Source organism: Trachemys scripta, chromosome 2 (assembly GCF_013100865.1).
Source record: "Trachemys scripta elegans isolate TJP31775 chromosome 2, CAS_Tse_1.0, whole genome shotgun sequence".
In the NCBI taxonomy this organism is placed as follows: Eukaryota; Metazoa; Chordata; order Testudines; family Emydidae; genus Trachemys; species Trachemys scripta.
In genome coordinates, this window is record NC_048299.1 from 181,249,441 (window position 1) to 181,273,408 (window position 23,968).

Genomic DNA, 23,968 nt, shown 5'->3' on the forward strand with positions numbered 1-23,968 from the left:
GAAGTGGGCTGTAGTCCACGAAAGCTTATGCTCTAATAAATCTGTTAGTCTCTAAGGTGCCAAAAGTACTCCTGTTCTCTTTACTTACATGATCACATACTGTTTTCCACAGGAAAAAACAGCAGCTCCATGTGGCATCATATTGACACCCACATGGGTCATCAGCATGATTGGAACCCTTTGATCCATTGCATGGATCTCTTCCACTTGAGCTAACAGTATAACTGATAGCAGCAGTAGGTTGTTGTCCTCCACGTGGACCGGTACTAAAGGGGGATGAGAGAGACACTTTTTTCACAGATATTTGCTGACAGCAGAGTAATTGAGACACTAAGGGATCTTGGGTTACTTTCCAGAGTGTGCTCTAGCAGTCACAGACTCTTCTGCCCATTCCCTACAAGCATGGCTCCTTCTTCCCCATCCCCTCCAACCTATCCCTATCCTCATTCTCTCTCTTTCTCATCCTGGCTCCTTGCCTATCCAGTCCCATGGTCTCGGTCTCCACTCCTCAGGCTTCTCATTCCAGTCCCAGTTTCCTTGCCCAGCTAGTCTTCATCTCTCCCTCTGGATGTACTGAGTCCCAGGCCTGGTCTACACTAGGCGTTTATGTCGAAGTTAGCGCCATTACATCGAATTAACCCTGCACCCGTCCACACTGCGATGCTATTTAGTTCGACATAGAGGTCTCTTTAATTCGACTTCTGTACTCCTCCCCGACGAGGGGAGTAGTGCTAAATTCGACATGGCCATGTCGAATTAGGCTAGGTGTGGATGGAAATCGACGCTAATAGCTCCGGGAGCTATCCCACAGTGCACCACTCTGTTGACGCTCTGGACAGCAGTACGAGCTCGGATGCTCTGACCAGCCACACAGGAAAAGCCCCGGGAAAATTTGAATTTGAATTCCTTTTCCTGTCTGGCCAGTTTGAATCTCATTTCCTGTCTGGACATCGTGGCGATCACAGCAGCACTGGCAACGATGCAGAGCTCTCCAGCAGTGATGGCCGTGCAGTCTGTGAATAGAAAGAGGGCCCCAGCATGGACTGATCGGGAAGTATTGGATCTCATCGCTGTGTGGGGCGATGAGTCCGTGCTTTCTGAGCTGCGCTCCAAGAAACGGAATGCAAAGATCTATGAGAAGATCTCTAAAGACATGTCAGAGAGAGGATACAGCCGGGATGTAACGCAGTGCCGCGTGAAAATCAAGGAGCTGAGACAAGGCTACCAGAAGACCAAAGAGGCAAACGGACGCTCCGGATCCCATCCCCAGACATCCCGTTTCTATGAGGCACTGCATTCCATCCTCGGTGCGGCCGCCACCACTACCCCACCACTGACCGTGGACTCTGAGGATGGGATATTGTCCACGGCCGGTTCCTCGGACATGTTAGCGGACGGGGAAGATGAGGAAGGAGATAAGGAGGACGAGGCAGTCGGCAGCGCTCACAACGCTGATTTCCCCGACAGCCAGGATCTCTTCATCACCCTTACAGAGATCCCCTACCAACCCTCCCCAGCCGTTACCCCGGACACAGAATCTGGTGAAGGATCATCCAGTAAGTGTTGTAAACATCTAAACATTTATTTTTAACAGAACAGGAATATTAACAATTAAAAGAATGGGTTGTTCATGATTAGTTTGCCCTAGGCACTTAACGGTTCAGTCATGGGCAGTGCAAGTTTTGAAAAAAAATCTAGCAATGTCCGGTTTTCCGTGATTGTCCTGCCCAAGCCGCTCTACTGTTTAGTCCCTGCTACTGCAGCTAGAGTAAGATGCGGTCTATATGTGCAGGGATAGAGCAGTAATCCTCCCGGGACATCTCGATGAAGCTCTCCTGGAGGTAATTGGAAAGCCGTTGCATGAGGTTCCTGGGGAGAGCGGCCTTATTGGGTCCTCCGAAGTACGACACGTTGCCGCGCCACGAGACTATCAAGTACTCGGGAATCATTGCTCTGCACAGCAGGGCGGCATACGGCCCTGGTCTTTGGAGGCTTTCCCGGAGCATTCTCTCTCTCTCGCTGTCAGAGATCCTCATCAGGGTGATGTCGCCCATGGTGACCTGCTTTGAATTAGGTAGGGGAATGTTAGTGTTGGGACTGCTTGCTCGTTCCTTTACAGAACTGTAACCGCTGGTTTGCAGCCACGCGGTGGAGGCGGGAGAGGGGCTGCCGAAAGGGATCGTTCCTGGGGACAGCCGCGAGGGGGTGGGACAGGGGCAGAGTTCCCGCTTGCCGGATTGCTGGCAGCAGGTACTGACATTGCTTTAAATGTGAAATGAGGCCAGTGGTAATATAAAAGTTTTAAACTGCCACAAGTCTACGGCTTACCATGTCTGCCTGCAACAGAAATTCCGTTGTGCTGCCCCGCTTCTCAAATGTGCTGTGGAAGACCCCAGGCACTGAATGCGAAGGCCGAGAATTCGACCTTGTGCTGAGTGCGCATGTGATAGGTGCTGTGCATGGTCTTGTTCACAGAGAAAGACTATGTTCTTGGTTCACAACTACATTTATCTTTCTGAGGAATTCACTCCCTTTTTCCCATTCCCACAGCCACATCTGCGACTGTCTCACAACCTAGCCTGGCATCACACTCCCAGAGGCTAGCGAAGATTAGGCATAGGAAGAAGAGGACACGGGAGGACATGTTCTCTGAACTTATGGCCTGTTCCCAAGCCCAGGCAGCACAGCAGACCCAGTGGCGGGAGAAATTGACCCAAATGCAGCAAGCAAACATGGATCGGGAGGAGAGGTGGCGGCAGGAAGACCAGCAGGCGACTCAAACGCTGCTTGGACTACTGAGGGAGCAAACAGACACGCTCCGGCGCCTTGTGGATGTTCTGCAGGAACGGAGGCAGGAGGACAGAGCCCCGCTGCAGTCCATCTCTAACCGCCCTCCCCCGCCACCAAGTCCCATACCCACCTCACCCAAAGTGCAAAGAAGGAGAGGCGGCAGAGTCCCTGCTAACTCTCACTCCACCCCTGCAGAGAGCTCTAGTAGCAGAAGGCTCTCATTCCCCAAAACTTGAAAAGTTCTTTCCTTCCCGCCTGACACAAGCCCCCGTCCAAGTTTCACCTCCCAGTTCCATGTGTAGTTGATAATAAAAAATACGTTCATGTTAACTACTGTTTCAATCATGTTCTTTTGGAGGAGGAGGGGAAAGGGGGTTGGTAATTGGACAGGACAGTCACCTTTGGCAGGGTACATAGGCGGGGGCAGGCACAGCAGCAGGGCACATACACAGTGCAGTGATGCAGTGACTAGTTACCCTGGTTAGTCTGGGAGGTTGTTTTCATGTTATGTGGTGGGGGGTGGGTTGCTCTGTGACTTTGTGGCGGGGGAGGGCAGTTACAGATCTTAAGCGGCAGTCCTTATGCAGGATCACAGAGCCATGCAGCAGGGGATCTGTAATCGTCCTCCCCCTGCCACAAAGTCACATAGCCCCCCCATACACACAGTCCCGATCAGGAGGGGTGACAGGCTCCGTTGAAACAACCATCCCACCGCAGCGGAGCCCGTCAATCCTTGAGTTTAGAAGCTTCATTCGCGTCACTACACTACACCCGCTCCGCACCACAGTCTGCGTCCCAGTTTTAAAAAATTCCCGCGAAAACAGTATTAAAAAAAACGGTGTGCATTAACAAAGTAGAACTATTTTTATTTCGAAACGTGTGTTGGAAGGGGGTGAAGGGGGTATGTAACTGGGTAGGATAGTCAACATTAACTGGGTAAAGAAACGGGGGCAGGTTCAGCTTCTCTGTACACAAACTTAAAAGTCACAGGTTACCCTGCTCACTCAGGAACTTTGCTTTCAAAGCCTCCCGGATGCACAGCGCTTCCCGCAGGTCTCTTCTAATCGCCCGGCTGTCTGGCTGAGCGTAATCAGCAGCCAGGCTATTTTCATCAACCTCCCACCCCGCCATAAAGGTCTCCCCCTTGCTCTCACAGAGATTGTGGAGCACACAGCAAGCTGCTATAACAATGGGGATATTGGTTTCGCTGAGATCACAGCGAGTCAGTAAGCTTCTCCATCTCCCCTTGAGACGGCCAAAAGCACACTCCACCACCATTCTGCACTTGCTCAGCCGGTAGTTGAAGAGTTCTTTTTCAGTGTCCAGGGCGCCAGTATAGGGCTTCATGAGCCAGGGCATTAGCGGGTAGGCTGGGTCCCCGAGGATGACTATAGGCATCTCCACATCCCCAACAGTTATTTTGTGGTCCGGGAAGTAAATACCTTGTTGCAGCCGTCTAAACAGACCAGAGTTCCTGAAAACACGAGCGTCATGAACCTTGCCCGGCCATCCCACGTAGATGTTGGTAAAACGTCCCCTGTGGTCCACCAGTGCTTGCAGCACCATGGAAAAATAGCCCTTTCGGTTAATGTACTGGGTGGCTTGGTGGTCCGGTGCCAGAATAGGGATGTGAGTTCCATCTATGGCCCCACCGCAGTTTGGGAATCCCATCGCTGCGAAGCCATCTATGATCGCCTCCACGTTTCCCAGGGTCACTACCTTTGGCAGCAGTACATCAACGATTGCCTTGGCTACTTGCATCACAACAACCCCCACGGTAGATTTGCCCACCCCGAACTGGTTCGCGACTGACCGGTAGCTGTCTGGCGTTGCAAGCTTCCAGAGGGCTATGGCCACTCGCTTCTGTACACTCAGTGCAGCTCGCAACCGGGTGTCATTGCGCTTCAGGGCAGGGGACAGCAACTCACAAAGTTCCAGGAAAGTTCCCTTCCGCATGCGAAAGTTTCGCAGCCACTGGGATTCATCCCAGACCTGCAGCACTATGCGGTCCCACCACTCAGTGCTTGTTTCCCGTGCCCAGAATCGCCGTTCCACGGCATCAACATGACCCATTGCCATCGTGATGTCCTCGGCGCTGGGTCCCCTGCTTTCTGAGAGGTCTGTGCTACTCTCAGACTTCAGGACATCACCGCGGTGCCGTAGCCTCCTCGCCTGACTTTTCTGCATCTGCCTCAGGGAAAGGTGTATGATAAGCTGCGAGGCGTTGAGAGCGGCCACAACTGCAGCGATGGTCGCAGCGTGCTCCATGCTCGCAGTGCTGTGGCATCCGCGCTGTCAATGACTGGAAAAGTGCGCGAACTGATTTCCCGCCGGCGCTTTCAGGGAGGGAGGGCGGGAGTGATGGACGGATGACGACAGTTACCCAAAAGCACCCTCGACACATTTTGTTACCCAGAAGGCATTGCCGGCTACACCCAGAATTCCAATGGGCAGAGGGGACTGCGGGAACTGTGGGATAGCTGACCACAGTGCACTGCTTCGAATGTCGACGCTTTCACCGTTAGTGTGGACTCACAAAGTCGAATTACTGTCCTTAGTGTGGACACAGACGTTCGACTTTGCAATATCGATTCCAAAAATTCGATGCAAGTAAATTCGAACTACTCTCGTAGTGTAGACAAGGCCCCAGTCTCTTCCTTCCCCCCGCTTCCAGACGCTTCCCTCCCAACTCCTAGTCCCCTCTGGCTCCTCATCTGATCTGTGTGTTCTCTCCCCACATCTCATTGACTCCCCATTCTAGTCTCCCTCCTCAAACTCCTCATCCAATCTCAGTTTTCCCCTCCCTGGTCCTTGTCCCAGTCTCTCTGACCAGCCACACCTCAGCTCCTTGTCAGATTTTCCTTCCTCCTTCTGTTCCCTTCTATCTACCCCACATTGGTTCCTACTCCCAATCTCCTTGCCAGCTAGTCCCAGTGTCCCTTGCCCCTGCCCCCAGCTCCTCATATGACCTATGTCATCCACCCACCCACCCAGCCAACTGGGCAAAATAATGTATTTGCATCTAACCTTGTTCTCAGAAATGGCTAAACTGTTGTAGCTGAAATTTTCCAAAAAACATTCAACCTGAGGCAGACACCCTGCATGGAAAATTGCCCCCCAGATGGTTACAGTTTGGTAAAGTCAAAATCTACTGAGAACAGGGGTGGTGCTAAAGTGGAAAGTATTAAGCAACTTTAACAATAAGTGGTGCTACCAGCACATCTGTAATATTGTAAATATAGGGGTGTGACAGCAGGGAGAACTTATATGGTCACTAATGTGTGCAGGGTGGCCTGGTTATTTCCTTGGCCCTATGGCCTAGATCAGGGGGTTCGGGACCCACCCCAAACCCTGCTTTGCCTCCAGCATTTATAATGGTGTTAAATATATAAAAAAGTGTTTTTAATTTGGGCGGGGGGGGGGGGGGGGAGGTCACACTCAGAGGCTTGCTACATGAAAGGAGTCACCAGTACAAAAGTTTGAGAACCACTCGCCTAGATGCATTTGTGAAATTAGGTTTGTCGCAATTATTTGCTTGCTTTCTTTTAATAATTTTTTTTCACAGCAGTTTTTTTTAAACCAGAAACCCAGGATTAATTTGCAGATTTTCTCCTGGTGTTATGCCCCAACTAATGTACATTTTTTGATGTCTGACATTTGTTAACTTTTAAGCTATATTCCATTTCATGTCAATCTTCTTGTATATATGCAACTGAATTACTTTGGTGTTCTTCTGAACACTGAGTGTTGGAGTGTGACTTGGAAAACATCACAGGCACAATCCTACTTTCCTTGAGCATCTGAAATTCCCATTGAAGTCACTGGGGCTCCTAAATGTGCAAGGAATGCAGGATCACACACCAAATTTGTAAACCAGCATTGCCAACAACAAGATCATAAAATATTTCCTAATGAAAGTTCAGAGTCTGGTTTGTCTGTACATCATGTCTCACGTGACTTAGATCTGCTTTGCCATTGCAGCATGCGCTTTGCTCATAAAGCGCTACATTGTATTTATCCAAAAGTTTTTCGCCTTTGGCTATAGCTCTCTCGCCAAGAGACTAAACTCCCTCATGGTTTATAGACTGCTGATGATGTATGTTTCCCCTGAAAACACCCCACTCTCTTGGGTAGCAACAATCTGGGATATTTTTAAATAGCCCCCTTTTCTGACTTTGACTTTGCCAGATATTCAGCAAGAAAAAACAAAAAAGGAAGTCCCAGGTTTTGTCCTTTGGATGTTAGACTCCTACTTAAAATCTATGGGGCATCTTTTAATTGGATTTATCCAAACTATTAACATATCATTTTGCCAGACACGGCAGGCCAGACACACACTTGTTTAGCATGGGATGGTTTTTATTGAACAGACAAACAAAATTGTAAAATGACAGATTCACAATTAAATCAGCATAGCAAACATCCATGGCTTAGTATCATCGAGTCATTTCAGCTGCCTGCAAATGAACTATCCTAATTTATTGCACTCCTGTCTTACGTATTCAAGCCGTTCAGATTTGTTTCTGTTTTAAAAAAATCTGCCTGTGTAACTACTTAAAAAATGTTCTGTAGTTTGGCTCATTCCCGTGGCTGGTGGTGGTTGTTACACCGAAGGACTGTGCTTTCTTTCACTGAACGAAGAGGACTGAACTAGGCTTACCGAATCTATTTCTTCTTGTTGTTTGTATACAATTTGAGACTGAACTAGTCATATATTATTATTTATTGAATCATATGTCCAGCTTGCAGCTTCACACATGAAATCCCTTGGTGGCTTCATAATATGTAGATTGTTACTGATCTTTACTTTATGATCCCAGTCACCTAACATGGGGTATAAATGTTGCAAAAGGCTTAGATTCCTGTTACATGATGGGTCAGTATCGTGTGACTCCCTTGGCCCCTGTTACAGTAAGGACTAGAATATGGAATGCAAGATTTAGTCCATATTAGGGTGATATATTTGTATCCAAAATACAAATTGATCTATCTTGATTTCCCCTCCTCCCCTTTGAATGTTTAGGAAATGAACATTGGGCCCTAATCCTTTTCTATGGTGTGTGCACAGATACGTTTGATGAATTACAAACAAGTCTGGCAAAACTCAATCAGTCATAATTCTGACATTTCATCTATGGGCTGCATAATATTTATGATAATGTAACTGTGAACTGCAAAGCTTTTATTTAGTATTGCTTATCTGCCCTTTTAAAAAGCTCTCCAGTTATAATCTATGAAGCTCATAACCAGCTTTCAGAAACTGACTGTTCACATCCTTGTCGTGCCCTCAACACTGACAGTCAAGAAAAACCTTATGTATTTTATGTTTTAAAATCTATTTCTGTTCCCCATACTTTCTCCTGAACCTTGAATGGGAGGACTAGAAATGCACTGGAGGTTAGGGGAAAGCAGGGAAACGCTAAAGATGCAGCAAAATGAAAGTAGGAAAGGGAGGAATGATGGGTATTAAAGTTTGGGCATTGGCACAGGTATAAACCATGGGAGCAAACCTTCTTGACGGACTTTTAACCTTGCTATAAACCGCTGTAGATACATTCATTGTTTTCTTTGTGTGTACTGTTGGACTACTTATTTTTGACTCTGGAGCACACATTGCATGGTATGATGTACAAGAAATCAGTTCTTCGCATAAGTGTTTATTTAGAGTGACTAGAGGGTGTGTGAGTGTGAGAGAGAGAGAGACAGAGACAGAGACACTCACAGGAGGCCGTAAGTGTTGCAGTGAAAAGATATTTGAAGTCTGTTTGATGTTCACCATATTACTTACATTGATTATGCTGCACATAAATGTAATTTATTTTCATAGGATGTCATCAAGTCAGATATCACAGCGTGATTTTTAAAAGGAGTTAGATAACTACTTGGCCACTGGCATTCATGTCTGTAGGTACTAAGATAACAAAATTGTAGGCGTTAGGGGGTCAGGAAGCAATTACCCACCCCTACTTAGAGCGCTGCTTGATTTGATTAAGTGTGTTGTGTGGACTTGGTGGTAGCCTTTCGCTGCAGCATCAGGTATTGACAACTGTTCATATAGGTAGATCAATGCTGTCATGGTCTGGTAAAGCTAAACCTATGTCAAAGTTCCAATTCTTTCCATCTGTAATACTTCCTAGGGTTGTGAGACCCCTTGCTATCACCTGCCTTTTTAGCAAGAGGAAGCCTTGTCTGTGCCTGTCGGATGTCAACTCCCTGACTCCACCTGTCATGGGCAACACAAGCTCTCCCTTCTTAGCCTACAGAGGCTCTGCTGTTCCCCTGCAGTTGAGCATGGCTATTGCTACAACCCATGAGTTCTCCCAAGTGTCTCCCTTACCAGTCACACCTTAGATCACTTAGATATGTTTATAGTGAAAACAAGTATAAATGTATTTAACAAAGAATAGAAATTTGCGAAATAGTAAATAAAAGCATTGGAAACAAATCGTTACAATTTTAATTTACATGTAACCTGCACTCTAGAGCCTAGACTTAACTAACAAGATATGTTTCTGTCTAATGAAATTTAGCTCACCCCAGGTCTTTGCAGCATTTGCCAGCCAGCCTGGCTGTTACCCTCCGTTCATAAAACAGATACAGAATTCCTTAAACAAATGATCGTATATACGTTTTGCAAGGATTATGATGACCAGGGGGCTCTTGGTAGAGAATTCACATGTCACCTTTTGGTCAACTGAATATGCATACATCTGGCCCAGAGGATCCTGGGAAAACTCTACATACATACATACACACACTCTCTCTCTCCCAGTTAGCCCCAAGAGGTTCCTAAGTCATACCCTCTTTAATTCTTCTATTTTGTCCCTTTTTGTAGTGTCAAGATGGTGCTGATGTGGACCAGTGGCGATACCTTCAAGACTGTTTACTTTATCCTGAACCAGGCTCCTTTCCAGTTCTCCATTTGTGGCCTGCTCCAGGTCTTTGTGGACATGGCCATCCTGCTACAGGTTTACTTCTACAGCTACTACCCTCAAAAGCCAGCATCGCACACTGCACACCCAGCCAGTACAAAGGCACTCTGAAGCACATGGTGGAGATGGCTACAGGTCAACAGTGTTGTGAAGTCTGCCTGTGCAGCTTTTCCTTCCACTTGTAAATACTGTACTATTTTGATGAGTTGAAATCAAGAGAGAAGAATGCTTGAAAACATAAGAAGTTTGGTATTTTTAATGGTTTGCTTCTGTTTGGTTTCAGATTCATTGTATGGAATTTGTTTTTCTGGGAGTGGGTTGGGGGATGGATAGTCTGTTTATTTTTTGCATACTTACCTATGAGCCTTATAAATTCACGTGTGTGTGTGTGTGTATGTATGTTTGTACGTATAATTGCAAGGGCTGGATGTTTGTGTTTTTAATGCTATTTAAAGAAATGTTAAACCACAGAGATGATCGAATATTTTATCTGAAGCTTTTACCTATTTATATAAAATGTGTACTTTGGAAGTAAGTTTGGAATATCAGAGTTAAATATTTCAGTGATGTATGAAGACACTGTCAAAGTTTCAAAAAGGTTGGGTGCAGTGGATCAGGAAGGTGGGCAGGGGTACAGGGTCTGAGAAGGGATGGTGAACAATCTAAAGTAAACCAATAATAGCCAGTATAAAACATAAATGTACTGTGTGGGCACCCACTCACACTGCTGGATCAGTGTGGCAGTGACTAGATCAAGGTGAGGGATAGTTTCAGGGAGATTATGGTGTGGCTGAAGCTACGACCAAATCTAAACTAGACATAGCTAGTTACCAGGTGGGATGAAGAGAGAATTTAAGGGGAGGGGGAGAGGAAGTCTAAAATAACTAAGTAGTCTTGCTTTGAAGCAGCTGCTTTCAGGAACAGAATGGGGCCCTGCCTGTTTAGGGGTGCACAACTGGGTCATTGATGGTGTGTGACAGAGACTCCGGGTGGGTTGTTGGGATGCCTACAGCAGTGCTGAATGGGGCCAGTAGGCGGGCATGTCAGGAGTACTAGTGAAAAATTTCTAGGCAGTGGTTGAGAAATTGGGGAAAAGCAGGAATAAAGATGTCAATGAAAGTGGGTTACTAAGGTTTGGAGTGGAGAACAGTTTGTGTGGGAGAAGTAAAGCAGTAATCTAGAGAGCCGGGTCTGCTTTCTAAAAATGTGGTTAGTTGAATATTGAGATTCACATTAGTATTATTGACTGCCAAGTGACACCAGTTTGTGTTCTGGGGTATTTCTTGTGTTAGCCAAACATGCAAATGCTACAAAGGAATAGGTGTGAAGAGAAGTATAATTGTTTTTCTGCTGTTCAAGATCTTCCAGGCTGTTTACTTTTAGAAAGCTAGATAGTAGCTGGAAAGGAAAGTGAGAAGGCCTGAGGGGCATATAATGTTATATATAATCTAAGTTGTATATAATTGTATGTTTGCCAACATTAGTCATTGTGCCCTTTCTGAGAATTGGCACTTCTCTGGAAATGCTAAGTGGATACAGTTTTAATGTTCTGTTTTCAAGCCCTTTGGCTTCAGCCAGTTGCCATAATGAGCCTAATTTGACCTGTAGGAGACGAATACAGATTAATTACTGAGTCCTAGAAACAGTTGTCTGTGTTGCCTTCTTCTTTGAGACTCAGTCTTTCCTGCCAGATAAATGCTGCCTTCCTGCAGATACTGGTGTTTAGGACAGTGCTAGATTTCCAGTGAAACATTTTGTTTTCTGAGAACATTCCAAAAAGATACACTAGCTTAAATAAGGCAGCAAGTCTGGGATATCACATCTTCAGTTTTCAATCAGGTATTCTCACTAACCTGCTATATTTGGCTCTACTATGCTTTAATGAGGGGGTGGTCATATTCTTGTGAAGAGTAAAAGCATGTAGTCACAATGCCGTAAAATCTATCAGGAATGTTTATTTTAGGATAATTGACACCAAGTTGTCCTTTGCTATTGTGCTTTGGTTTTCCTTGTTTCTGAATTCTTAATCTCTCAGTCTAAAATAAATCCCAAACTGGCTGGCTTGGCCGCTGGGATAGCACTCCCCATGCATTTCTTGGAGGTGATGTCCTGTGCTTCTATGAGCCAAATCCTGCCTCACTGGCAAAATTCTCATCATCTTCAATGGGGTCAGGATTTGGCTGTATGGGTGTGGCATGATCCAAGCACAGTATTGCATTTGTGCACCCTAAGCCTCTGCTTTTTATGGAGCAGCCTCTGAGCTGATCATGTTCCCCCTTCAGGATGGCTGGGTGGCGAGCACTGCAGAGGAGATTGGGTGCATAGGAGATTGATATATCCCAGAGTAACAGGTAGGACCTGCCCTGGTCTTTGGTGTCTGCAGGGGACTACCCAGGCCACTGGCAAATCTACACACACAAACCAAAACTCAGGAAAGCTGTTCAATCTGAGGGCCTGGCATAGAGTGACTCCATGCTTTCTGTTTGACACCCTACTCTTTTATGCCTGAAGTGACCTTACAAAGACAATGTATGTGGCATGGCAGACTATGAATGTTTTATTCCTCTCCCTTTCTCAAATGTTCTCGTTGTGTTAAAAGAACATCTGGGCTTTTCTCTTTTTAATTAAAAACTTAACGACTGTCCTCTCTGGTGTATGCTGCTTCAATGAGGATTGTATTTCTACTCGTATGCAAACACTTTCTCACATGTTTTAATGGTTTGGTTTTTTAATAACTTGTAGTACTAAGATTTTTGTACCTGATGGTCTTTTTTTCTATTATTGTATGAAACAGGGGTGTAATAGCTAAATGGCTGCTAAGGTCTCTTGGCTTTGTGTAACAGGTATTACTGAAGATAAAATGAACATGGTTTTTCCTTTCTTCTTTTGGGACTCTTTGGTCTGCAGATTCTTAACAGTCTACCGTCACTACCAAAAACAGTATGCTCAATTAACATGTTTCTTTCATACCAGAGCTGCAAATGCTGGAAGAGAAGCCAGTTGACTAGTGTCTAAAGTCATTTTCTATTTAGAGCATTTGAAAAGCTGGGATACTTGGCTAGGAACTCTCTTGAACTTCATCTTGAAAGATGCTTTAAAAGCAAAGTTACAGAACTTTTTATATGTAAGGAATTATCTGTAGCAGTGATCACCTCAGAGAATTAAGAAATCAATTACTTAAAATACATATTTGTTGAATGTATGGTACATTTCATGGAGCTCACATTCTCTGTCAATTGCAGTGATTTAAAAACAATTAAATAAATCAATCAATTATACATAAATTCAGTGTTGCTTTGTTTTCTTCAAATGTAAGAAAGGAATCTTATTATTTAAAGATCTTGTATTGCTTATCTGGTCTGGGACCTTGTCCTCGTATTTTCCCTAGAAAGGACAAGCAGGCTTTGGTTGCTATATAAGTAATCATGAAGCATACAGTGTCCTATGATTAAAGCCTAGGACTAGGATTCACAATATAGGATCCTAGGGGGTGGATAAAAATCAATGATTTTTTTGGGGGGTGGGGGAGGGAGAATAAAAAATCAGATTTTTTAAAAATTTAAATTAGATTTTCTTACTTTGTTTAAATTATGATTTTTTTTCTTTTTAAAAATAAACCTGTTTTAAAATGAAATCTGAATTTAGTACAGAATATGTTAAGGCGTAAACTTGTGTAATCTCTTAAAACATTTAAATAAAAAATAAATGGCCTGAATCCATGAGTTTCTATCAAAAAATTTGGATTAAAGACTGCCTTACTGTATAAAGAAAGAATCAGAAGGGAAAAAATCTAATGGTTGAAGTCAAGCTTTATAAATATGGGTCATGTATAAACAATAGGTCATGTACTGTATTGTGGGGGCCTCAGGAGATGTGCTGCTGGGTACAAGAGACTGGCATTGGGACCTGGCCTCTGACTCCAGGAGACACCATCATGTATCTCATCAGGATCATCCATTGAGCCCACCTCCCTGGTCTCAGACTCCAGTTTTATAGCTTCCCCCTACCTGCCTGGCTCAGTTATCAACTTATGAATATTCATGACTTCACCCATTCAGTCACCATTTTCTAACATACTAAAAATGTACAGTTAATAAGAATCTGAAAATATCAAGCTATATAATTTGCTTAAATAAATGTATATAGGTCTAGTATGTCCTCCGAGGTAGCAAAAAGATGTACCAAAACTAGTATAAAGACTTTATTTAATTGTAAATGGTTATATCAATGAATGAGAATGCACCTTTCTTTAGAAAATAAACTGAGGTACAAATGGAAAAGTTGATTAAAATCAGCTGTTTTAAATAGAGGCTTTCCACTTGGTGATTTAAATCAATCCACCCTGCTGGGTTCTGTCTCCAGCTCTTTCATGGACTGTCGGTGTGACCTTGAATAAATCACTTTACCTCTGTGTGCCTCAGTTTCCAGGTAGAAAATGGGGGATAGTAACTCACAGGGATGAAGTGTTAATTATTATTCAGTGATTGCACCTTGCAATGGTTCTCATGAGATCATATTAGGGGAAGAATAAGAGACCAGCCATAGGACCAAGTGTCAAACATTCCCCCCCCCCTCTATTATTCCCCAACTATCCAAACATTTCCCCAGCCTTTTTGAAGGGGGTCAGAGAACTGAAACTATTCAGGATTCCTTGACCATAAAATCATGCTATGGTTTATAGATGAACATTTCAGAGAGAGAGAGAGTGTGTGTGTGTGTGTGTCATTACATCCTCCCATGTTAATTAGAAAATGAAAGCAATCAGGCCTAGACTGGCCCATTGGGCACCAGGGCATTTGACCAGCACGTGGCTTGCTGGTGGAGTTTGGTTCCCCCTGATATCCATGTTGCTAGTGGAGCATGTGGTAGATAGGAAGGAACTGGGGAGCTGCTGTTTCTGCTTTTAGTGATTGGGGAGCTACTGCTATTATTTGTAGAGCAGAATAGAGACTGAGGAGATAGGGAGGTAGGGTTGCCACTTTCTAATTGCACAAAACCGAACACCCTTGCCCTGCCCATGCCCCTTCTCCAAAGCCTTGCCCCTTCTCTGAGGCTCTGCCTACCATCCCCTCTCTCCATCCCTGCTCGCTCTCCCAACCCTCCTTCACTCATTCTCACCAGGCTGGGGCGGGGGGCTGTGGATGAAGGGTTTGGGGGGCAGGAGGGAAGCTCTGGGCTGGGGCTGAGGGGTTTGGCGTGTGGGAGGGGGCTCCTGTCTAAGTCATGGGGGTTGGTGTGTGTGTGTGTGTGTGGGGGGGAGGGTATGGGCTCTCGGCTAGAGGTGCAGACTCCAGGGTGGGGCCAGAAATGATAGGTGCTGGGGCAGAAGGTTGGTGTGCGGGTGCGGGCTCTGGCCCAGGCCAGGGGTGCAGGAGGAGGTTCCAAGCTGGAGCAGTGGGTTGGGGGGTGGGCTCTGGGTGGGAGTGTGGGTGTTTGGGAGGGGATTCCGGGCTGGGGCAGGGGGTTGAGGTATAGGGTGGGGGTGCGGGCTCTGAGGTGGGGCCAGGGATGAGGGTTTTGGGGTGCCAGAGGGGGCTCTGGGCTGGGGCAGGGGGTTGAGGTGCAGGATGTGGGATCAATGAAGGAGTTTGGGGTGCAGAAGGGGGCTCTAGGCTGGGGTAGGGGGTTGGGATGCGAGCTCGGGGTGCGGGCTCTGGGTGATGCTTACCTCAGGTGGCTCCCCCCAAGCAGCAACATGTCCCTTGGCTCCTAGGTGGTGGTGTGGCCAGGAGACTCTGCACACAGGCACTGCTCCTGCAGCTCCCATTGGCTGTGGTTCCCGGCCAATGGGCGCTGCGGAGCTGGCGCTGAGGTCGTGGCCGTCCCTCCACCTAGGAACCAAGGGACATGTCGCTCCCCCCTCCCCTTTGCTGGGAGCTGTGCGGAGCCAGGTAGGGAGCCTGCCAGCCCTGCGCCAACTGGACTGTCAACAGCTAGGTCAGCAGTGCTGACTGGAGCCACCTGGGTCCCTTTTCGACTGGGCTTTCTGGTCGAGTGAGTGTGGGGGGAGGCATAAATTAGGTAGGAAGCAGAAGTAGGGAATTAAGAGCGTGAGCGATTTGTGGGGAGATTCAGAGACTGGAAATATAGGGGAGGTGGCAGACAATACAAAGGAGAGAGCAGGGGGAAAGTCAGGGATACAAGGGAGTCTGGAAATTAAGTAAAAAGCTGATTGCCCTGTTACAATTTGCTAACAGAAGGGCTGGACTGTGCAACTCTTATGGACCGTGGAAAGCACTTACCCATGTTATTCCCATTCAAGTCAAGGGGATTACTTCTGTTATTGCTCAGCAATGTAACAGTTGCACAGTATAGCTCAAAATGTACTCCTATGGCCAGTTTCTGCCATGCTGAGTCACGAGTCATCTTTTTCTTACTCTGTGACAGGGCCCATTGAAATCAGCGAAACTCTTCTGACCAATTGGGTCAAATTCAACCTGACAGTAAATGGGAGCGCCCACTGAAGTCAATGGAAGTCGTACCTGCTTACTACAGGGCTGAAATCAGTGGGCTTCCTTGCAGAGTAAGGTACTGTTTGGTGTAAGAGTGTCAGAATTGGGCCGATAATAATCTTTGACACCCATGTACCTTTACCTTGTAATTTTAATTGTGGAGATGAAAAACCAATACATGGCAATTGAGCATGTCTGCCTTTTTACATTATTTATTTGGCAGCACTCTGTGCTTATCCTAACAGATTAGTAAAGGCCAATAATTTTTTTTAGTATGACTTCAGATCTATTAAAAATCTCTCTCTCTGTAGCTATATATAATCAGTGTACACATTATTCTGACAGAAACATTGGCAGCCATGGTGTTAGAATGTCTCCTTGGTTCCGTAGAACATCCAGAGATGACGTGAGAAGAGAGTTAACTAGGAAGCTAGAGATGTGATTCCAAATAGCTGTCTTGTGCTTTGCAGCTGGCAGCTGGGTTCAGGTTAGGGGTGTCCCTGATGGGGTCAGTGGCTTTAATTCAGGAAAGCTGGTGTGAGATGGAGAACCTTGAGCAATGGAGACCATTTCTGGGAGGGAAGTTGAAGCCTCTCATTGTGGCCAACCTCCCTTGAGACCACAAAGAGAATAGCAGTATACAGAACAAAGCTGTGAAAGGAACCTTATTCTTATATTTTTACTTTCTTTAAACAAAGGAAATTAAAACACCCCTCTAAAAAAAGTTAAATTTTTTAGAATTTTAGAAGTGGCTGTCTAAAAAACCAGGATCTCAAATTCTCCACTTTACTCTGGATTTACATCAGGGTAGCACATTTTTAAACTGTGCCAAGGGACTACAGAAAGCCCAGTAATATTTTGAGAGTTTAGTTTTAATTTTTTTGTTGACACTTTGCAGCGGAAAGGAAGTACATCTCTACCTCGATATAACGCTGTCCTCGGGAGCCAAAAAATCTTACCGCGTTATAGGTGAAACCATGTTATATTGAACTTGCTTTGATCCACCGGAATGCGCAGCCCCGCCCCCCCCGGAGCACTGCTTTACTGAGTTATATCTGAATTTGTGTTATAGCGGGGAGCGTTATATCAGGGTAGAGGTGTATCAGTGTGACTATTAGCAGCGGCCTAGTGAAAATATTGTTCATGTATATGTAAGGGTAAGTATTAGTGTGAAATATGTGCAGTGTGGGTCTAAGAAGTACGATACACATCTAGAAAAACAGAACGGATTTCTCTAAGTTGCAAAGGACTTCAGAAGCCTGAAATGCCCAGAGTAGATGATAGTGCAGTGAATTTCAGCTGTCAACGTTCCCCCACCCCTACATTTTTGTGAATTTAGTTCTTGTGAAAGGTACTGGGTTACTTGCTCTGGAGCAGTGAAGTGCTCTTCTTAGGGCTTGTCTACACTGGCTATTTACAGCGCTGCAACTTTCTTGCTCAGGGGTGTGAAAAAACACCCCCCCTGAGCGCAGCAAGTTTCAGCGCTGTAAAGCACCAGTGTAGACAGTGCAGCAGCACTGGGAGCTGTGCTCCAGCACTGGGAGCTGCGCCCCTTGTGGCGGTGCGAAGCGACAACACAAGCCACGTTAAAGTGCTGCCGCGGCAGTGCTTTAGCGTTGCCAGTGTAGACTAACCCTTAGTCGTGCTGATGCTGCAGCAGTGCAGATTTCCCCTGGTCTATCCCTTTTTATTGTACCTCAACCCTGATGTGATGGCAATACCATTATGGGCTAAAGGGTAATTTGGCCTCCATGGCCAGGAAAGTTTCAGCATTGAGGCTACCACTAACTATGCCTGTTATGATGACTTTGTGATTTTGGTCCCAGTCTGAGAAGCTTTAACAGAGACCATCTGCTCATCGTACAGTAACAGCTTTTGGTCACTGCTGACCAGGGCTGCTTTGAACGTGCAGTGGAGAGGTATAGTAAAAGCCTGTGTATCCCGTTTTTCTATAGCATTGTACCATCTGGTCCCTATAAAACTCTGAATTTTGGGGTTTTTGTTGTCAAACTTCTAGCGCTATGTGTTGAAAATATCAATGCTGCCAACCCCAAACATTCAAATTATCAGTCAATTGACTTCAAAACAAAACAAAAATTGTAAAACTAATCAATGTGTGGTTCGCTTTATTTGCTTTTTGAACCTTTTGAGTTCACATTTTCAAGTCCTTATCTCTGCAGCCATAAGGGATATCGATTTACTTTTGTTTTGGAGATGAAAGCTGAAACTCCTCAAGTTGAGGCTTTAAGGATCACAGAATCATAGACGATTAGGGTTGGAAGAGACCTCAGGAGGTCATCTACTCCAACCCTCTGCTCAAAGCAGGACCAACCCCAACTAAATCATCCCAGCCAGGGCTTTGTCAAACCGGGCCTGAGCAGACATCCTGAGACTCACAATAAGAGCACCAGGGTTTGCAACACTGAAATATTCTTCTAGGAGTATGTGTGCCCTTCAATTAACTTGGAGTACGAGACCTCCTAATGTGTTCATGAAATCAAAATGTCACCAGGTAGATGGCAGTGGGAAAGATGGCCTCTATCACAGAGCTTAGCAACTCTGGCCTTTTGTAGAAGAGGTCTTAATGCTTATCTGCAGTCTTTAGGAAAGAACAAGTGACTGTCTAATTATGATTGTGGATCGGAAACATATAGTACACAAGAAAAACATAGGGATACCTACTAAGGTGCTCAAAAATTGCAGACAGGGTTAGGAAATAGCCCAGATTCACCAATGGAAACATCTGAGAGTGAAAAGGCTCCCAAAGCACTTGATCAAATGTAAGAAGTCTTAGCAGTGATCAGACCTATTGCTGAATAAAAATCATTCTCATATGGGTGTAGTCTGTCTGACATTCAGTGCAACAGAACTTGATAAGGCTTCCAAAATAATTTGTTTAAAGGGTTCCTGCTTTATACTTTCCTGGTTTGTCATCTCAATATGCAAATTGAACCTTTATTAAAAGCCAAGCTTTATGTAACAGGAGTAATATGTCTTTGCAGTTGTTGATTTATTAGTCAAAAAACTGTGTGCACATTGTAATTTAAGTACATGGCTTTTAAAACTATAAGATACTGGCTGTGGTCAGCCAATCCACAATAATTAATATAGCTCAACAATAATACTTTTATGACCTTAAGGTGAAAGGTGCTAGACATGCAAAGTCATTCTTTTTCTACATTATCATTGATCTTAGCATTACAGTGTCCTTAAATACCTATCACCCGGCTGCTAGATACTATGGTGATGGATTCATTAGAAACTGCTAAAACCATATCCTAGTTAATACAGGTTTCTAAGTTGTTGATCCATAAGGGGAATTCACTACTGCCTATTTGATAAACCTCCAAGAGTGAAGGTTTGTTTTCATTCTGTCAGGAAAAACATGATGTGCTCTTTTTTTTTAGAAAAAATCTAATGCTCCTAGATTCATGGATTTTAACAGACACAGTGATAAGCTTCATCATCTCAAGAGACATCTACAAACCCATTGTAAACTAGCCCTTAAGGTTTGTGTGATCACTGTGTTCAGTGTTTAGACTAGATGTATAAACAGCATATGGTGTTCAGAAAATAAAGTAAATACTATGAAATGATTTAGTCTATTGAGTTCAGCTGGAGAATCTGTGAGCTGCTTTAATTTTAAGTTTTGGGACAAGAATACTTTGACACATTCTTCATTGCCTCCATACTGCATGCATTGCCATACAGTACAGCTTGATTTTACATTTAGCAGGCTAGTATGCTGGGCCTTGAAGACGAGCCTTCATAGACTTAACACATGAAAATCCTGCTCCAGTTTAAAATATCAAATTGTAGCAGTATGTGGCAATTCTCCAGCAGTATGAGGCTTCATTCTAATTCTCCATTGCAAGGCAGTACTCAGACACCTGCGCTCTGGGCAGAAACCATAAGGTTTGTGTGGTGGCTGCTTTACTACTGGCCAATAGTTTTCTTAACTCAAAAAGAGCGATGCTGTGAAGATGCTGGCAGCACTTGGCAGGCCTGGAACTGGCTCATTGAGGGGCAGGTCAATCTTTTTTCTCCTCCTTTTCTTGTAGGAACAGGCAGTACATAGCTTTCAATCTATTATTATCCTTCACCTCTCCCTAGGACCCCAAAATTGTTTGGAGGGAGGGGAGCTAATCTCGGTGAAGCTAAACGTATAGGGAAAAAAACCCAGCATGGTATTTCTGTAGATCCCACACTGAGGGGATGTTATTTCCACAGCTTGGATGTGAGGTTCAGCAGGGGCAAGGGAAAGTCTCCCCATAAGATGTGACTGTGCTATATGTCCATAAGGCCCCTTTAAACGGGATCACTCCTGGGTGGGGCTGAGAGACCACAATTCTCCTCGGAGTCAATGGGAGTGGTAGATACCACTCCCATCTCAACCTCAGACCTAGAGCTGGCACCTATTTGAGAATGGAAGTGGGTGCACTGGTGTTTGCCAGCTCAGCTTTTTATCTTGTTTTTTAAATTAACCATAAATTAAACAGGTTTTTCAAATTCCTTGACCTGTTGTTCTGATAATGGCCAATGTTTAAAATGGGCCAGGAAGAGCAAATAGCTACTGTCAGCTGTGGGGACATTGGAGCACATGGCACTGCCTCAAAAGGAAAAGAAAAGCCAGTGCAACACTACAGAAACAAAACTTCCAGTTTTTATTAAAATAAAACAACCTTTTATGTCTTTCAGTCCATTCCCTTGAGGAATGGCTTACTACAGTCATCTACGAGTGTAAGGTTATTCTCGTCTCCATTGGGGGAAAAAACCCCATCTGTAATATAAGAGTATTTGTTCATTTCCTGACAGCAGGGGTGGAACAGAAAAGGGCAGTGTAATGTTCCTACATTAGTAAAGAATGAGGTGGCCATCAATGTTGTTTTTCTTAAATGATATCCAGATGTACGCTACACCCTGAACTGAACCAGCTACACAGTGAAGGAGGAGCAGCATGGGGCAGAGAGCTCACAGATGCTCATGATATGAAAACTTTGATTCAGTAAACACAAAATGGTTGCGTTTTTGTGGCACAGACTTTTTGTTTAAATGTAGTGATCTTTTGGAATGAGAACTGGGGGAAGGGAGGGATGGACAGTTGTAACCTGGGTCTGAAGAGATCATCTCTTCCCAAGATTATTCCCTAACATGTGGGACAGCTTCTGCTCTGGGGCTTGAACCCCAAAGTCCATGGAAAGTCTCCCATTGACTTAATGGGTTTGGATCAAGCCCTTTGTTTAGAGCTGCAGTCTTCAAAGTACCACTGCAGAAAACTACATAGACATGAGTCTCTGCAACTATTCCCACCCCTACTGGGCAGGTGCTTTTAATTTTTGCTTAAACATTAAACAGTCTTTAAAACACAGGAAGGAGGCGGCTAACAGAGGAACACATTTTTGGTTTTTTTTTAAGCTATATGCAAATATAAGCAAAGGAAAACAAGTTGATGTTCAGTATCATTAACAAGGTTGTCCATGTATATTTCTGTCAACAGGGCTAAAGTGCAGAGCCTACTATTGTAGATATGCATGTTTACTAAATAATGCAGAAAGAGCAAGAGCACAAGTCAGACCTGTCAGCAGGCAGCCCAGATTATGGTTCCCAATTTAATAAATAAACAATCACTATTTATTAAAAGACCAGGGAATAGGGATAAATTTGCCCATCTCCTGGCCCAGGCAGGCCTCTCTCCCCCATCTTTCAACTTTACATTTGAAGATGTACACCCCATGGGGGTGTCACATATATTGAATCCATTGTACATAGGGAATAAGGGCTTGGGGACATTCTTAGCACAGAGTAGGGCCACCAGGAAGCTTATGTACAGTAAATGGCACCCTTATATCCCCCAGCAATGGGCCCTTAGGATGAATTCTCTCTCCAAGTTTATTTTTTTCTCGTTAGTGGACACAGTGGAAACCTGGCTTAAGCAACTGCTCCTTGGGGGCTGCCCAAAATCAGTTGCTTAACGAAAGCGGCCTTCTACGAAAGAGGGAGCAGAACGGTACTCCATGTTGTTTTTAGAGACACTAAAAGTTACTCAAGAAGGACAGTCTCTTGTACAGATCTCACTGTATACCCTGATTTATGTTCGTTCCATAGGGTTTTGTTTCAGATATGGAACTCTCTCATTTGCTAGTTCAGTGCTGCTGGCTAAGTCTTTTAGTTGTTTGCGGTCAACACCTCCTCTTGTCTTCCTGGTTCACTGCTGGCTGACGCCACGCCCCAGCTGCGTCTAGTGGGGAGGAGGTAACCAATCCCTGAGAACTGTCACCATTTGGGGATCTGGTGGTTTCCTCTAGCTGGTGCAACTGTCTGCTTGCATCTCGTTGCTGCTGTTCCTTTAGCTCTGTGTAAGAGCGGGAAAAAGTGTGAAAGATGGAAGTGACTGGAAAAGCCATCAGCAAAATACCACTCAAGATACTGCTCAGGGCTACTACCTGTCCTGGGATGCTCCGAGGTACCATGTCTCCATAGCCTACAGTTGTCATGGAGATTACAGCCCACCAATAGCTGGTGGGAACGCTAGTGAATTCTTGCTTGGCTCCCAGTTCGCTCTCTGCCAAATAAACCAGTGGAGAAAAGAGTGCCATGGCAACACAAAGGAAGAGGAGGAGGAGTCCAAATTCCCTGGTGCAGCGGCGCACAGTGAGTCCGAGTGTCTGCAGTCCCAGTGAATGGCGTGCCAGCCTCATGACATACAGGATACGGAGAGCCCGCAAGAAGCGTAGAACCAGGCCCACTCGCTCCAAGTACTTGTTTCCTGCTCCACTGCCAGGCTTCCTGTTGCTGTTTTTGGCGGAGACCATATCCACTATCAGAGAGATGTAGAAAGGCAAGATGGCTAAGATGTCGATGATGTTGAGGGGGGTCTTCAGGAAGGCGCACTTGCTTTCTGCCTGAATGGAGCGCAGGAGGAACTCAAAGGAAAACCAAGCAACGCAAACGGTCTCCAACACAAAGATGTCGTAGCACTTCTGAGAACATTCACCCTAACAGGAGGGGGAGAAAACAGAAAAGAGTAAAAGACAAGGGATTTAGGCAAAGGACCAACGAATAAAAGTTTAGTAGTGATTCTTAAAGACATCCTCCAGTGTAGTTTAAAACTTATCCAAATCACTGGTAAGAGAGAAAATAAATCACAGAAAACATTTAGAATGGGTAATTGAAAACCAGAATAACTGACGTTAAGACAGAACACTGATGGTTGACAGGCTGCCAATGAAGACTGAGGGCAGGTCTAAATTAGAAACTTGCACTGGTGCACCGCTGTCGCCCTTCTGGTGAAGGCACTCCAAGCCAGTGGGAGACATCGCTCCCGTTGGCTTAATAACTCCACCGCCGTGAGAGGCGGTACTTATGTCGGTGGGAGAAGCTGTCCCACTGATGTAGTGCTGTCTACAACAGCGCTTAGGTTGGTATAACTACGTTGCTCGGGTGTGTGGATTATTTACATGCCTGAGCGATTTAGTTATACGAAGTAATTCTGTAGTGGAGATCAAAGCTGAGACTAATGTCCTGATCCTGCAGAGAGCTCTGTGTGATTGCATGGTACTACACCCAGAATATGAAGATGTTGAAAGAATGATGGGTCACAGTTTGTATTAAAGTTTCATTTATAAATAGTTCTTATAGCATTAGATTTTTTAATAAATAATTGACTTCCACTAATCAACATGCTGTTTATAACTTTGGCTTATGACAATCTATAATGCTTTTAAATGACGTGCTTAGAATAGTCTATAACATTATTCACAGGTGTAACATGCTTAACAATCTTAATAATTTATT

General features: G+C 44.9%; 2 protein-coding genes across 3 annotated transcripts in view; one reads left to right on the top strand and one right to left on the bottom strand.

Annotated features, from left to right (window-relative positions):
- SLC66A2 (solute carrier family 66 member 2) overlaps nucleotides 1-13,006 on the top strand; it is a gene marked incomplete in the record, with an annotated part of 114,261 nt that extends 101,255 nt beyond the window's left edge. Inside the window, 1 exon segment of the mRNA XM_034762479.1 lies at nucleotides 9,626-13,006. Coding sequence (XP_034618370.1) covers nucleotides 9,626-9,833 — 208 coding nt within the window.
- Nucleotides 13,007-20,815: 7,809 nt separating this feature from the next.
- Nucleotides 20,816-23,968, bottom strand: part of KCNG2 (potassium voltage-gated channel modifier subfamily G member 2) — a 78,828-nt gene continuing 75,675 nt past the window's right edge. For both annotated transcript variants that reach the window (XM_034762477.1, XM_034762478.1), the window contains exon 3: nucleotides 20,816-23,169. In XM_034762477.1, coding sequence (XP_034618368.1) covers nucleotides 22,354-23,169 — 816 coding nt within the window. In that variant the 3' untranslated portion in view covers nucleotides 20,816-22,353. The remainder of the gene's footprint in view (nucleotides 23,170-23,968) is intronic.